This window comes from Eulemur rufifrons, chromosome 7 (genome assembly GCF_041146395.1).
Source record: "Eulemur rufifrons isolate Redbay chromosome 7, OSU_ERuf_1, whole genome shotgun sequence".
NCBI lineage: Eukaryota > Metazoa > Chordata > Mammalia > Primates > Lemuridae > Eulemur > Eulemur rufifrons.
In genome coordinates, this window is record NC_090989.1 from 76,195,694 (window position 1) to 76,207,342 (window position 11,649).

Here is an 11,649-nt window from a genome sequence, read left to right on the forward strand (position 1 = left end):
CCTCTCTATTCTCTCAAGTATTTAAATTGGGCATTAGGGAGCTGTGGATACCCTGCTGCAGCTGAGGCAGGAGGAGCCTGCAGCTCAGAACAAACTCATTCCTCCAGCAACAGCCTTAGCATGGCTTAGGACCAAGAACTGAATAAGAGCTCTAACAATGCTATGACTATAAATCTGAAATGTTATTATTGTGCTTTCATGGTGTATTAAATTACATTCTAGCTCACCAACTGGTCTGAGACCTCCCTGAGCAAAGGGACCACACATTAATTCTCTCTCCATCCCCTGTTGTTAGGAACTCAATAGTACTGCAATAAATGAACAAATAAGCCTGGTTTCAGAGGGCCTGGATCTGAATCTTGGATGACCCACTTGGAGGTTGTAAAAACCTCAGTTTCCTGATCTTTTCTAATCTGCCAGCACACAGGTCAAGCAGCTTGGGCCTGGCACATGGTAAATGGTGGTCACAGCATACTAGGGGTGTGGGAGCAGCAAGCTCTGCCTTTCCCCGCACCTTGTTTCCCCTTAATTCCCTGGGGTGTCAGTTACCATAGCACACAATGTGGAGAATGCCTAGAAGAGCAAGTGGGTGAGGCAGGGCCACAGAACAGTCCCTGCCTCCTGGAGACCTCTGGAGGCCTGGGAGAGTGTGGTCTGGGGCTGTGCCTCCCACTCTGCTTACTTCACTTAGTGTCACTACCCAGCCCTGCCTCTGAAGCCTAGCTCAGAGCCCTGGAACTCCCCCTTGGGGCTTCCCTTCTCCCCAGCCCTGGCTCTTTGGCCCTACCTGGCTACCATAGCAACAGGTGCCAGGGTGACAAAGGAGGTAACTGGGTCTTGCTTCTTCCTAGTCCTCTTGATGAGAATTTTCAGACCATAGAGATTACCCTGCACCTATCTGGGCTCTTTCTGTGTTCTCACTTAGGTTGAGCTCAAACTTCCATTCTTGCCAGCAGGACCATGAGTACCAGCTTGACCACTTGTGAGTGGAAGAAAGTCTTCTATGAGAAGATGGAGGTGGCAAAGCCTGCAGACAGCTGGGAACTCATAATGGATCCCAACCTCAAGCCCAGCGAGCTGGCCCCAGGCTGGAAGCAGTACCTGGAGCAGCACGCCTCGGGCAGGTGAGAGGCCAGTGGGGAGGGCCCCCGCAGGCAGCTCCTGGGTCCCAGCCCTGGGTCATCTTCCAAGGAGAGACTGGTCCTAGGGTCAGTCTCATTCTGGTGTCAGCTCAGGCTGGGGAGCAGAGAAAGAACTACCAGGTGGGTCATAGAGTTCTTGGTTCTAATCCTAGCTGTATCACTGAGTCCCTGGCTGATTCTGGGAAAGTTATGTTCCATCTTTGGGTCTCAGTTTTCCACATTAAATGAAGAGCTGTACTATCCTCAATGCCCCTGCAACCTCTGACATTTAAAGAGTGGATGGAACTGAGGGGAGGAAACTATCGGGTCCACTGGGGAAAGCCTCAACCTCACAGGGGGGATGGCTGTGCTCTGATCCTGGACATATTCAGTAAATTAATACAACTTGATTCGAATGCAAAACCATTTATTAACTACTTGCTATGCGTTAAAAACTGGCTCTACAGCTGACTGGCTCTGTGAACTCAGGCAACTCTCTTTCCCTTTTGGCTCTAAGTTTTCATATTTTCAAAATGAGGGGGTTGGCCTTAGGGGCGCAATCAAGTCCCTCTGCCTCTATTATCTTTGGGCACATGACAGAAAGATTTAACTTTGGACAGCACTTCCCATAATTCCTAAGAGCCCAGGGTCTCACATTTTATAGGAGCTGCACATCTGCCACAGTGTAAGGAATCCTGAGGGCTAAGGGGACAGGTCTATCTAAAGCCCACCTGCCTTTCCCTCTTCTAGACCTCGATTTGGGGTTGAGACCACAGAAATCCCTGCCCAAACTGCCTCAGGTTCATCTGCAAGGTCTGTGCAAGCCTCTTTCCTGTGCCCTTGGATTCAAAGGAGGCCAGTAGGCGGCTGTGTTCTGGAGGTGTTGACAAAACTTGGACACAAAGCCTGAGTTGTCTACACGTTAACATGTGTGAAGCTTCTTGTGGTGCAGAATGGTGCTGAGGATGGGAACAGAAGAAGGCAGGCTGTGCTTAGAGAACTTACATTTGTCCTCTTCCAGCACGACCTGCAAATATTAGCACAAACCTATCTTGTGACAAAAGACAGAGAGTCAGACGTTGGCTGGTTCATGTCAATTCAATCAGCTCACAAAGCATCTACTGGGCACCTGTTATGTGCTGGGCACCAGCTCTGCCTCTAACTAGCAGTGTGCACCTGGATGACTCTCTTTCCCTCTGTACCTCAGTCTCATCTTGGTAAAGCAAAGGGTTGACTAGCCAGCTGCTGCTTAAGCTCCCCTGCCCCCAAGTCTGATATTTTTGGGTTCAAGATGTCAGGCCTGGCTTGATGGAGAGAAGTAAATTTGGACTGGTTTGATTTTAAAAGGTATAGGAGATTGAAGACATGAAGCACCTGAGCTGGCTGATGTTAAAGCCTGGAAACTTGGGTGCCAGGGCTCAGGAGTTTAGGAGCTAAGCTTGGGCTCACAACTCCTCTTGCCTCAGGGCTTAACTGGTCTTATCCCAGGATGGTGACCTGTAACTCTCAGCTGATCTCAGGCAAGGCTGGAGAACTGCTGCCCTTGTGCTCGTTCTGTGCACAGGCTTACTCTACCTCAAGCCTTTAGATGCCCCACAGCTCTGGCCCAGCACGGTCGGGGGGATCCCCCTTCTGGCTCAGGAACAGTCTGCCCTGCCAGCCCTGCCCTAGGCCATTCTGCGCTCATGCTGTCAGGACTCCAGGGGCAGGGGCTGGCTTAGCTTCCTCTCTATCCCACAGCCTGGCCAAGTGGTGCTTGGCATATGGTAGGTGCTCAGTGGTGTCTGTTGGATTGAATTGAGTTCCTCATTAGAGGTCCTTCAAGGCCATTGTACAATCAACCTAGACAGGGTCAGTGATGAGGACTCAGTCCAATGGACACTCAACTGCCTAGGAAGCCTCTATAACAGAGGTCTGGAAGAGGCTGGAATGCATCTTCATGGGTGGAAGAACTTCCCTGGAGGTAATGAGTGCTCTGTCACTGAAGGTGTGCAAATACTGTTGGCAGGTGGAGGGAGCATGGCTGGGCTAGGTGAGCCCCAGACCACCTCCTCCATGCTCCCCGAGGCTAGAGACATTAGGGATCCAGGTCAGACCAAGTGGCCTGTGTGTATGTAAGTGTGTGCGTGTGTGTGAGAATGGGAATGGGAACCAGTATACACTTTTCTAGTCCCCACTGCAGGGTTGGAGTGGGATCTAGAGATGACTTGTCAGGAGACCAGGGAGTGTTCTTTGTTAAGGTGTAGGGACTGAACGTGGTAGTCATTCCTGGGGCCAGTATCCTCCCCCATCTGTCCATTCTGTTATTCTTGGACATTTACTGAGGACTCACAGTGTGCCAGGGTTTGGGCTTGGAAGACAGCTACAGGCATCTCTTTTACTCACAGCAAGCAAGATGCATCAGTCAGGTAGCGCAGGGCACCCCCTTATTAGAGTCACAGGAGGTCAGAGAGGAAGGACCCTTATTGGACACCATCACACTGCATTTCACAGATGAGAAATAGAGCCCAGAGAGGGTGAATGACCCTGCACAGCGTCCAGGCACAAGCCCCCAGTGCATTAGGCTTGACGGGAGCTGAGACGGCGGGAGGGTGTACAGGAGGCAGGCTCCACAGCGCTACTGGCTGCCAGATGGCTCCAGTGCTGGCTCTGAGGATGCTGCTCGTGTCCCAGGGGCGCTCAGCAGAAGGAGGCGTAGCTAATGAACCCACAGGGCCATCAACACTCTGCCTCCACCTTCAGACACAGGCTCAAAGGCCTTTCCTTTTTGAGATCTTCAGGGCAGGCAGTCCCTGGGAGGTCCACCTTCTCCATCCGTCCTTCCCCTCCCCTTAGGTTCCACTGCGCCTGGTGCTGGCACACCTGGCAGTCGGCTCATGTGGTCATCCTCTTCCACATGCACCTGGACCGCACCCAGAGGATGGGGTCGGTGCGCATGCGTGTCTTCAAGCAGCTGTGCTACGAGTGCGGCACAGCGAGACTGGACGAGTCAAGCATGCTGGAGGAGAACATTGAGAGCCTGGTGGACAACCTCATCACCAGCCTGCGCGAGCAGTGCTACGAAGAGGATGGTGGCCAGTACCGCATCCATGTGGCCAGCCGCCCAGACAGTGGGCCGCACCGCCCTGAGTTCTGCGAGGCCTGCCAGGAGGGCATCGTGCACTGGAAACCCAGCCAGAAGCTGCTGGAGGAGGAGGCGAACACCATCTCTGATGCCTCCAAGTCGGGAGCCCAGGCGGGCTTGAGCTTCAACTTCTTCTCCCTTCGCTGGTGCCTCTTCTGGGCCTCCCTCTGCCTGCTCATTGTCTACCTGCAGTTCTCATTCCGCAGCTCTGCCTTCCTGTAGTAGAGCTGCTTAGGGGTGGGAGGAAGGTCCACGGGGTTGGGAGTGCGGAAGACGTGGTCTAGTCCTGATCCTGCTGTAGATTTACTACGTGAGTCTGGACAACCCAGTCACCTCTCTGGGCCTCAGTTTGTTCCTCTGCAGAATGAGGGATTTGCTTTAGAAGATTTAGTGGTCCTTCCATTAAGTTTTACAATAATGGGAGTAAGGGGAGAAGGTTCTAATGGAGGTTTTAGAGCTTGCCAGGACTGCTGTTAGTACTAAGTCCACAGGGAGGTATCTTCTTCCTTTCCCTCCTCCACCTCCATCTCTACCTCTTCTTTTGCTTCATTTCCATATCCCATACTCCATTAGGACCCCATTAGGTTCTATCTTGATCCTGCCTCATTTCGAAGCTCATTTACAGCAGCCTCTGACCATCCTGCCGTGGTTTCTCTTGGAGAGGGCAGTGGCCCACCCAGTGCAGAGGGACAAGGTCACCTGGTCCCTCTCCTGGAGAGCCTGCTCTGACCATTCTGAAATGCTCAGGTTTATATTCTGGTGCTAAGGTCTACCTGCTACTCTATCTAAGATGTTAGCCACTAGCCATATGTGGCTATTTCACTGTAATTAAAATTAAATAAAATTAAAAATTCAGTTCCTTAGTTGCACCAGCCATATATCATGTGCACAGTAACTACGTATGTGGTTAGTGGCTAACATACTACACTATGCAGATATAGAACATAATTACAGAAATTTCTGTTGGACAGCACTGGCCCAGAGCTTGAAATTCCCACTTAAACATATGTGAACCTATATAATAAGGAGTGGGCACAGATTTGAAGGTGCAGTGTGACACACTTTGGGGCAGGTACAAGTGGGGTGGGGTGTGGTAAAGGTACACAAATACTGTAAATGTTTGTGCTCCTGGCTCTCAGTTGATTAGAATCTGTGAGTCCTAATGTTGTCTTTCCTTATTTCCTGGGAGGAGATGGAAAGTGGATCTGGTCAGCCGGGTCTGGAACAGGAACTAGATCATAAGGGTGAGATGCCAATTGCTTATGGCTCCTTTGTAAGGCTCGGATATTACAAATGCCACAATCGTGACTAAGTACCAGTATAACACACACAAAAATGTGTCCAAAAGTAGGTTTTCAAACAAAAGGAAGGTTGAGGCAAGTGTTGGGACTAGGGTGGATTGCCAAATAAAAGTTGGAGAACCAGGAAAAGGGAAAACAGGATTAAGAGTAATGGCTGCATAAACACCATGCCCTCAACAAGTCCACTTTCCTTTTGGAGCATTGGGCTGGGCCTGAATTTCTTGAGATGGGCAAGGACATAACTTGTTTTAATTTAGAATATCCCACAGGTGAGTTTCCATGACAATTTTTCATGGTTAGTGCTCTCACCAGAGTCAGTGCTAGACTTGGCTGTGATGTTGCTAGCACTCCCTCTGTAAACTTTCTTTGTATCTTGAAGTATTTGGTCAAGGGTCTGGAGGCATGGCAGCTTGCTTCCAGAAGGCCTTGAATTAGCCACCCAACTTCCTGATCTGACATGGAAGTCCACGTCCTGGTAGGCTTGGCTTTGCGATGTCCTGATGTCAGAGATGAGTCCTAGCCAGACAAGAACTTAGTTGCAAGGAGGCTGCAAGAATCTCACCACAGGTACAATTTCTGGCTTTTCTTTTTCATAGAGAGTAACAATGCTTTCAAAAGGCACATGGAGGACCTATTGAAATTCACCACAAGATGATGGCTCTGAATGTGTGCCTTGGTTTGGGACTTGGAAAGGAGATGCAAAGTGGGTCTGGTCAGTTGGGTCTGGGACAGGAAGCGGATCATGATGTGGATCATATATACATTCCTGTGCTCTGTAGAAATGTGTGTAAGACATGGCACCACTCCATACCCGTGATGCAGGGAGATGTTCCTCTGCCATCTTGTATGAAAATGCCTTATGGCTGACTTGGTAGCTGTCCTAGTTCCTGGGATTGGTGGGGGCAGGGGCAGATGAGAAAGATCTGTGGATGTGGATCTTCCAGGTGAGAGTGGGCCTGTGTGTCTCCATTTGGGGGGAGGGTGGCAATTGCCAAGGGGAAGCATGAGCAGTAGAGACAGACAGTACCTGTCTCCCAGCATGTATCATTTTGGCCAGTCCACAAGGCCACCACATTAGGGGAAGTTCACTTGTTGTGCCTATTCCCTTGGGCATAGCTGTGACCTGGGCAGTTTGACTCATGGGCTGGGGTCGGATGACACTGGATTGATTATTGACTGGAATAGGAAACAGAAACTCTCCTATTCGCACCCCTAACTGTTCCCTGACATTCACACCTTCCTATGGTGCACCTTTACAACCTCTGCCCTAAGTAGGGCCTGAGAGCTGAAGGTGAGTCTAGGGCTGGAGTGTCTGGTGATGTGTTCTCAGAGAGGGGCCATTCTGAGCACTGTACCCCACATGCCTCTGTCTGGGCAGGCTGGCTTTACTCTTCTCCAGCTATGGCAAGGAGTTCCTGGTGGCTTGTCCAGATTCCTCTGTGGACCTGTAGGAACAAAGAACTAGGCAGTCTGGAAGAATCTCTGCCTTTTTTTTTTTTTTTTTTTTTTTTTTTGGTGGGGTGCAGCAAGAGAGGAACAGAAAGAGCATCAGGCTCAACCAGTTGGGAACAGGGGCCATGTGAGGTTCTGGGTTCTCTGCCAGTGATGCTTCGTGCTCTGCTGACAGCATGTGCCCTGTGGGGCCATTGCTCAACTGCAGACACATGTAGCTTCTGGGAAGATGAATGTCAAAGAGCCCTGGAAGTCAGTGGTCTAGAGGGACTGTTAACCCCCTGCATTGGTCCACTCTGGACATCTCAAGCGGACATGATGGGACAGGGTTAGGATGAAGTGGCGTCAGCAGCATCTCTTGCTGAAATTGTGGTTTGTGGGGCTAGGGATAGACTGCCAAGACTGTGTCAAGAAGGAAGTCATGCCTCAGATGGTCAGCAAAGCTGGGTGTCTGAGGTGAGGACTGTGAGTGGAGGATCCCTGAAAATGGAACTGAGGGTGAGGAGGCTAGAACAGATATAAAGAGATGGGTCTGGAGAACACTCTAGAAGGTAAACATATTCTACTTCTCCTTTCCTATCAGCTCATCTTCTCAGTATACAAATATACCTGTGTCTTTTTCATAGTTAACTAGAATGACCCTTCTCTGACTTCACATTTCCCTCGAACTATTGTCATGTAATATTTTTTTTTTATTCTATCACAGTCAGGTTTCTCAAGGGAGTAGATTACATCTCTCTCCATGTCTTTATTTATTCCTAAGTCCATGGAAATCTCATTTTCAGGTTTCTGAAGCTGCCACCGAGCATCCCATTGGCAAACCATTGGCTGCTTTTCTGTCTTGATCTTCCTTGATGTATCCACTGCAGTTCATACTCCCTCCTTGAAGATTCCTTGACAGCACTTGCTCTTCCATCTCCTAGTTCTCTTTCCTCTCCTCTGCGATATTCTTGGTGGGTGCCTTCCCCTCACCCATCCTGCATATGCCGGTGTTCCCTGGAGTTCTGGCTCACTCTGCTCATTTTCCCTCAGTAACATACCTGCTCATGACTTATGTGTTCATTCTATGTATACTCCTGTCTTCATAGCTCCCCTAAGCATTTCTACTGAGCTCCAGGCCCACGGAACGACTGAACTGTCCATTGGGAGCTCCCCTCAAAAGCAGTATGACCAAAGCTGAACTCATCATTTTGCCATCCATACCTGCTCTACTTGCTTCTCAGAAATCTGGATGTCATTCCCTGTCCCTCCCTCACAGTCCTACCCCAACCCCCACACTGATTGGTCACCATATCCCGTGTCCTGTTCACTGTTCTTCCCAGGCACCTCTGGGCTTGGTGTCCTTTCTTTCCTTCCCACTTACTGCTGCCCAGACCCAGTCATTTAGTGTCTCTTGCCTTGGTAGCCTCCTTAATAATCTTCATGCTTATAGCCACTCCCTTACCATCCAGCTTCCACCCTGCCACTGTCCTGGGTGATTTTCTAATCATCAGATATGATCAGCACACTCCCCAGTGTAGACTCTTCCAGACCTCCCTCTTGCTTTTGGGTAGAACTTAGACTCATTAGCCAGGCGTACCTCACTTCCCAGGTAGTAGTAATAAGAAATAACATTCATTGACAAGGAGCTCCCCAAACATTTGCTATTTTGTAATTATTTACTATGTGTGAAGTACTGTGCTAGGCACTTTATTTGCATTGTCTGATTTCATTCTGACAACCACCCTTTGAGGCTGGTACTATTATTGTCCCCATTTTATGGTTGATGAGATTAAGAAACTGGCTCGTGGTGACCAAGTTAGTAAGTCTCAGGGCTAAGGTTGAAATCCAGGGGTGCTCTGACCCCAGGACTTGAGCTCTGAATCACTGTACTATCCCGCTGCTGGAATCAAGCTGATGCTCTTTGGACCCTGCTGTTCACTCTTCCTGGAACTGCTTCCCCAGCTGGTTTTGAGAGATATTTTCCTTCAGTCTCAGCTCGAGCACTAGCTCCCTGTGAACCTTCGTGAACAGCCCCAGGCAGTGTTAGGCTCTCCTCACCTTCAAGCTACCTCTGCTACTGCACTTACCATGTTGTAGTGCCACTGCTTGCTTGCATGTGTGTCTGCCCACCACTGTTAGCAGCTTTTCATCTTTCTGTCCCCAGTACTTGGCACAAAGTAACTGTTAAATCAGAATGGTTGACTGACCAAATTCATGTCTTGTTGGATGCAATATTCCCTATTGCTCCCTCGCATGAAACATAGCATGTATGTTTCATGTACTGTGGTACCTCCAAGCTAGAAAGGAAGGAAATGCTGACTTTGGACTACCTATTATGTCTAATTTTTCCTTCATAAATCCTATGACATAGATGCTATAATTATTCACACTTATGGAGGGAGTACTGAGGCTTAGCGAGATGTCCTGTTTTGTAAGGCCTGCGAACTAGTTAGTTTAAACCTGGTACGGGAGCCCAGATTGCCAAGAAATGAAGAATTAAGTGTCTGTTTGAGCTATGTGACACATAGTGAGACTCAGCTCAGATAGCGGGCAAGGACCGCGGCACCTCACCTAAAGGGCAGAGCCACCTGCTAACGTTGGGGTGACAACTGGACTTCAGACCAATATCTGAAGACACTAGGGGAAGTTGGACTTATAGAAACCTGGAGATAGGGGTGTCTGAGAAATGTGCAAAAATTGTCTGCTGTAATAGTTGACAAGAAATTTATGAGAAAACTCTTGAAGACACTTGGTGTGAGATTAACCTAGTGCTCATGTACATTTGTTGCCATAAGATGGAGTGGATATTTGTTCCTCACCTCTCATGAGTGTGTGACCTGTCCAGATGGGCTTATTATAACTTTTTTGTTTCTGTATATATCCTGTAACTATACCTGTGTTGTAGGTGTTACAAGAAAGCAGTGCTCTCTAACCTTGTGTGCATCTTGGTGCTGATTCTACACTGTTGAGTAAGCAAATATAGTTTTCACTGATTGCTGGTTGGCAGCTGTTTGCAGAGTACCTGACGAAGAAGACAGTAGGTGTGGAAAAGGACGCTGTGCTGGGGGTCCACAAATCTGGGACCAGTCCGATAATAAAATGGAAGGAGTCTGGATGAACCCATTACCATTCCTGGAAAAACAAGGCAAGGGGTATGTTCTAAGACATACAGCTACATTAGACATAGTCCCTGACTTAGAGGGATTATAATGGGTTGGGGAGTCCAGTGTGTGCTAGTCAGTGCTGTGCTGGAAAAGGGTAGAGACTGATTGTAACTTGGGGATGAAGGGTTAGAACTAGTTTCTCAGGAGAGGATTCACAAAGATGTATGTTTTAAGGGATGTGTAGAAGTAGGTTGGGAGGTTGTTGCTGTTCTGACAGGGAACTAGGTGCATCCCAGGCCAAGTGAAGAAGAAGAAAGACCCAGAGGCAGAGCCTATTTATGTTTAGGAAGCAGTGAGCAACCAACCAAGTACCAGAAGACAGCAGGAGGATGGAGCTTGAGAGCAGCAGGGTTGTGGGTCTTGGAGCAGTGGCTGAAATTAGAGCAAAAAATAAGGTAGGCTGAAGTTGGGTGAAGACAGCTCTCTTGGCTCAAATAAGAAATATAGTCATTCTGTGTGCAGAAGAGAGAATTTTGACCTGTGATAGACATTTTATTGTCATTTTTAAAACTTTTCTTTTTTTTATTTTTTATTGAGACAAGGTGTCGCTCCGTTGCTCAGGCTAGAGTGCAGTAGTGTCATCATAGCTCATTGCAACCTCAAACTCCTGGGCTCATGCCATTCTCCTGCCTCAGCCTCCCAAGAAGTCGTGACTACAGGCACGCACGACCATGTCTGGCTAATTTTTCTATTTTTTGTAGAGACTGGGCCTCACTCTTTCCCTGGCTGTTCTCAAACTCCTGGGCTCAAGAGATCCTCCTGCCTTGGCCTCTCAGGGTGCTAGGATTATAGGCACGAGTCACTGTGCCAGCCTAGAACTTTTCTTTAAAGGCAAAAATACAAGCATTTGTGATAGATACTTGATTTGTGATAGACACTTTGTTGTCATTTTTAGAACTTTTCTTTAAAGGCAAAAATGTAAACATTTGAATGCCTATATATTTTGTACTGGGGACTATGCATGTATTAATGGAAAATTTCAACCCATTCTGATCTTTCTCCATCCATCTTGTTTCTCATGAAAGTAGCATAGAATAGCTTCAGTTCTCATCTTTCAGTATAGAAATGAATGCTCTCCTTAAGTGCTCTGTGGGTAATGATAATTTGGGCTGCAAATCACAAAACTAAAAACCTTAGTCAAATAACACACAAAAGTTTTTATTTAATGCTGAAAATAAAGTCAATTAGCTAATTTAATAGTCAGTAAAACCAGGCAATTTGTTTCTGGTCCCAATTGTTCACACATGTTGAATTCAATTGAGAACAGTTATAATATAAATGATTTTGCTTTTTATCTTCCCTTTTGTTTGTTTCTGCAATAAAAATCAATTACTTCTTTAAAGATATACATATATCTGTATCCATTATTTATAGTAGATTCACTAACAAGATTAAATGCTCCTAATAAACTAAACTAAAATATATAGAATCCTTTGACTTTATATGTGTGTGTATTCATTTGTCAAAGTGTCTACATAAAAGGTGATAAAGAGAAGGCAGCCGGG

The 11,649-nt window shown here is 47.7% G+C and overlaps 1 protein-coding gene across 1 annotated transcript; it reads left to right on the forward strand.

The window, feature by feature from the left end:
- The first annotated feature begins 859 nt into the window (after positions 1-859).
- Positions 860-4,467, forward strand: RTP2 (receptor transporter protein 2). Its single transcript, XM_069472793.1, has 2 exons — positions 860-1,124; positions 3,957-4,467. Exons 1-2 carry the CDS (start codon positions 961-963, stop codon positions 4,465-4,467), a joined length of 675 nt encoding a protein of 224 aa, XP_069328894.1. The 5' UTR covers positions 860-960.
- The last annotated feature ends 7,182 nt before the right edge of the window (positions 4,468-11,649 follow it).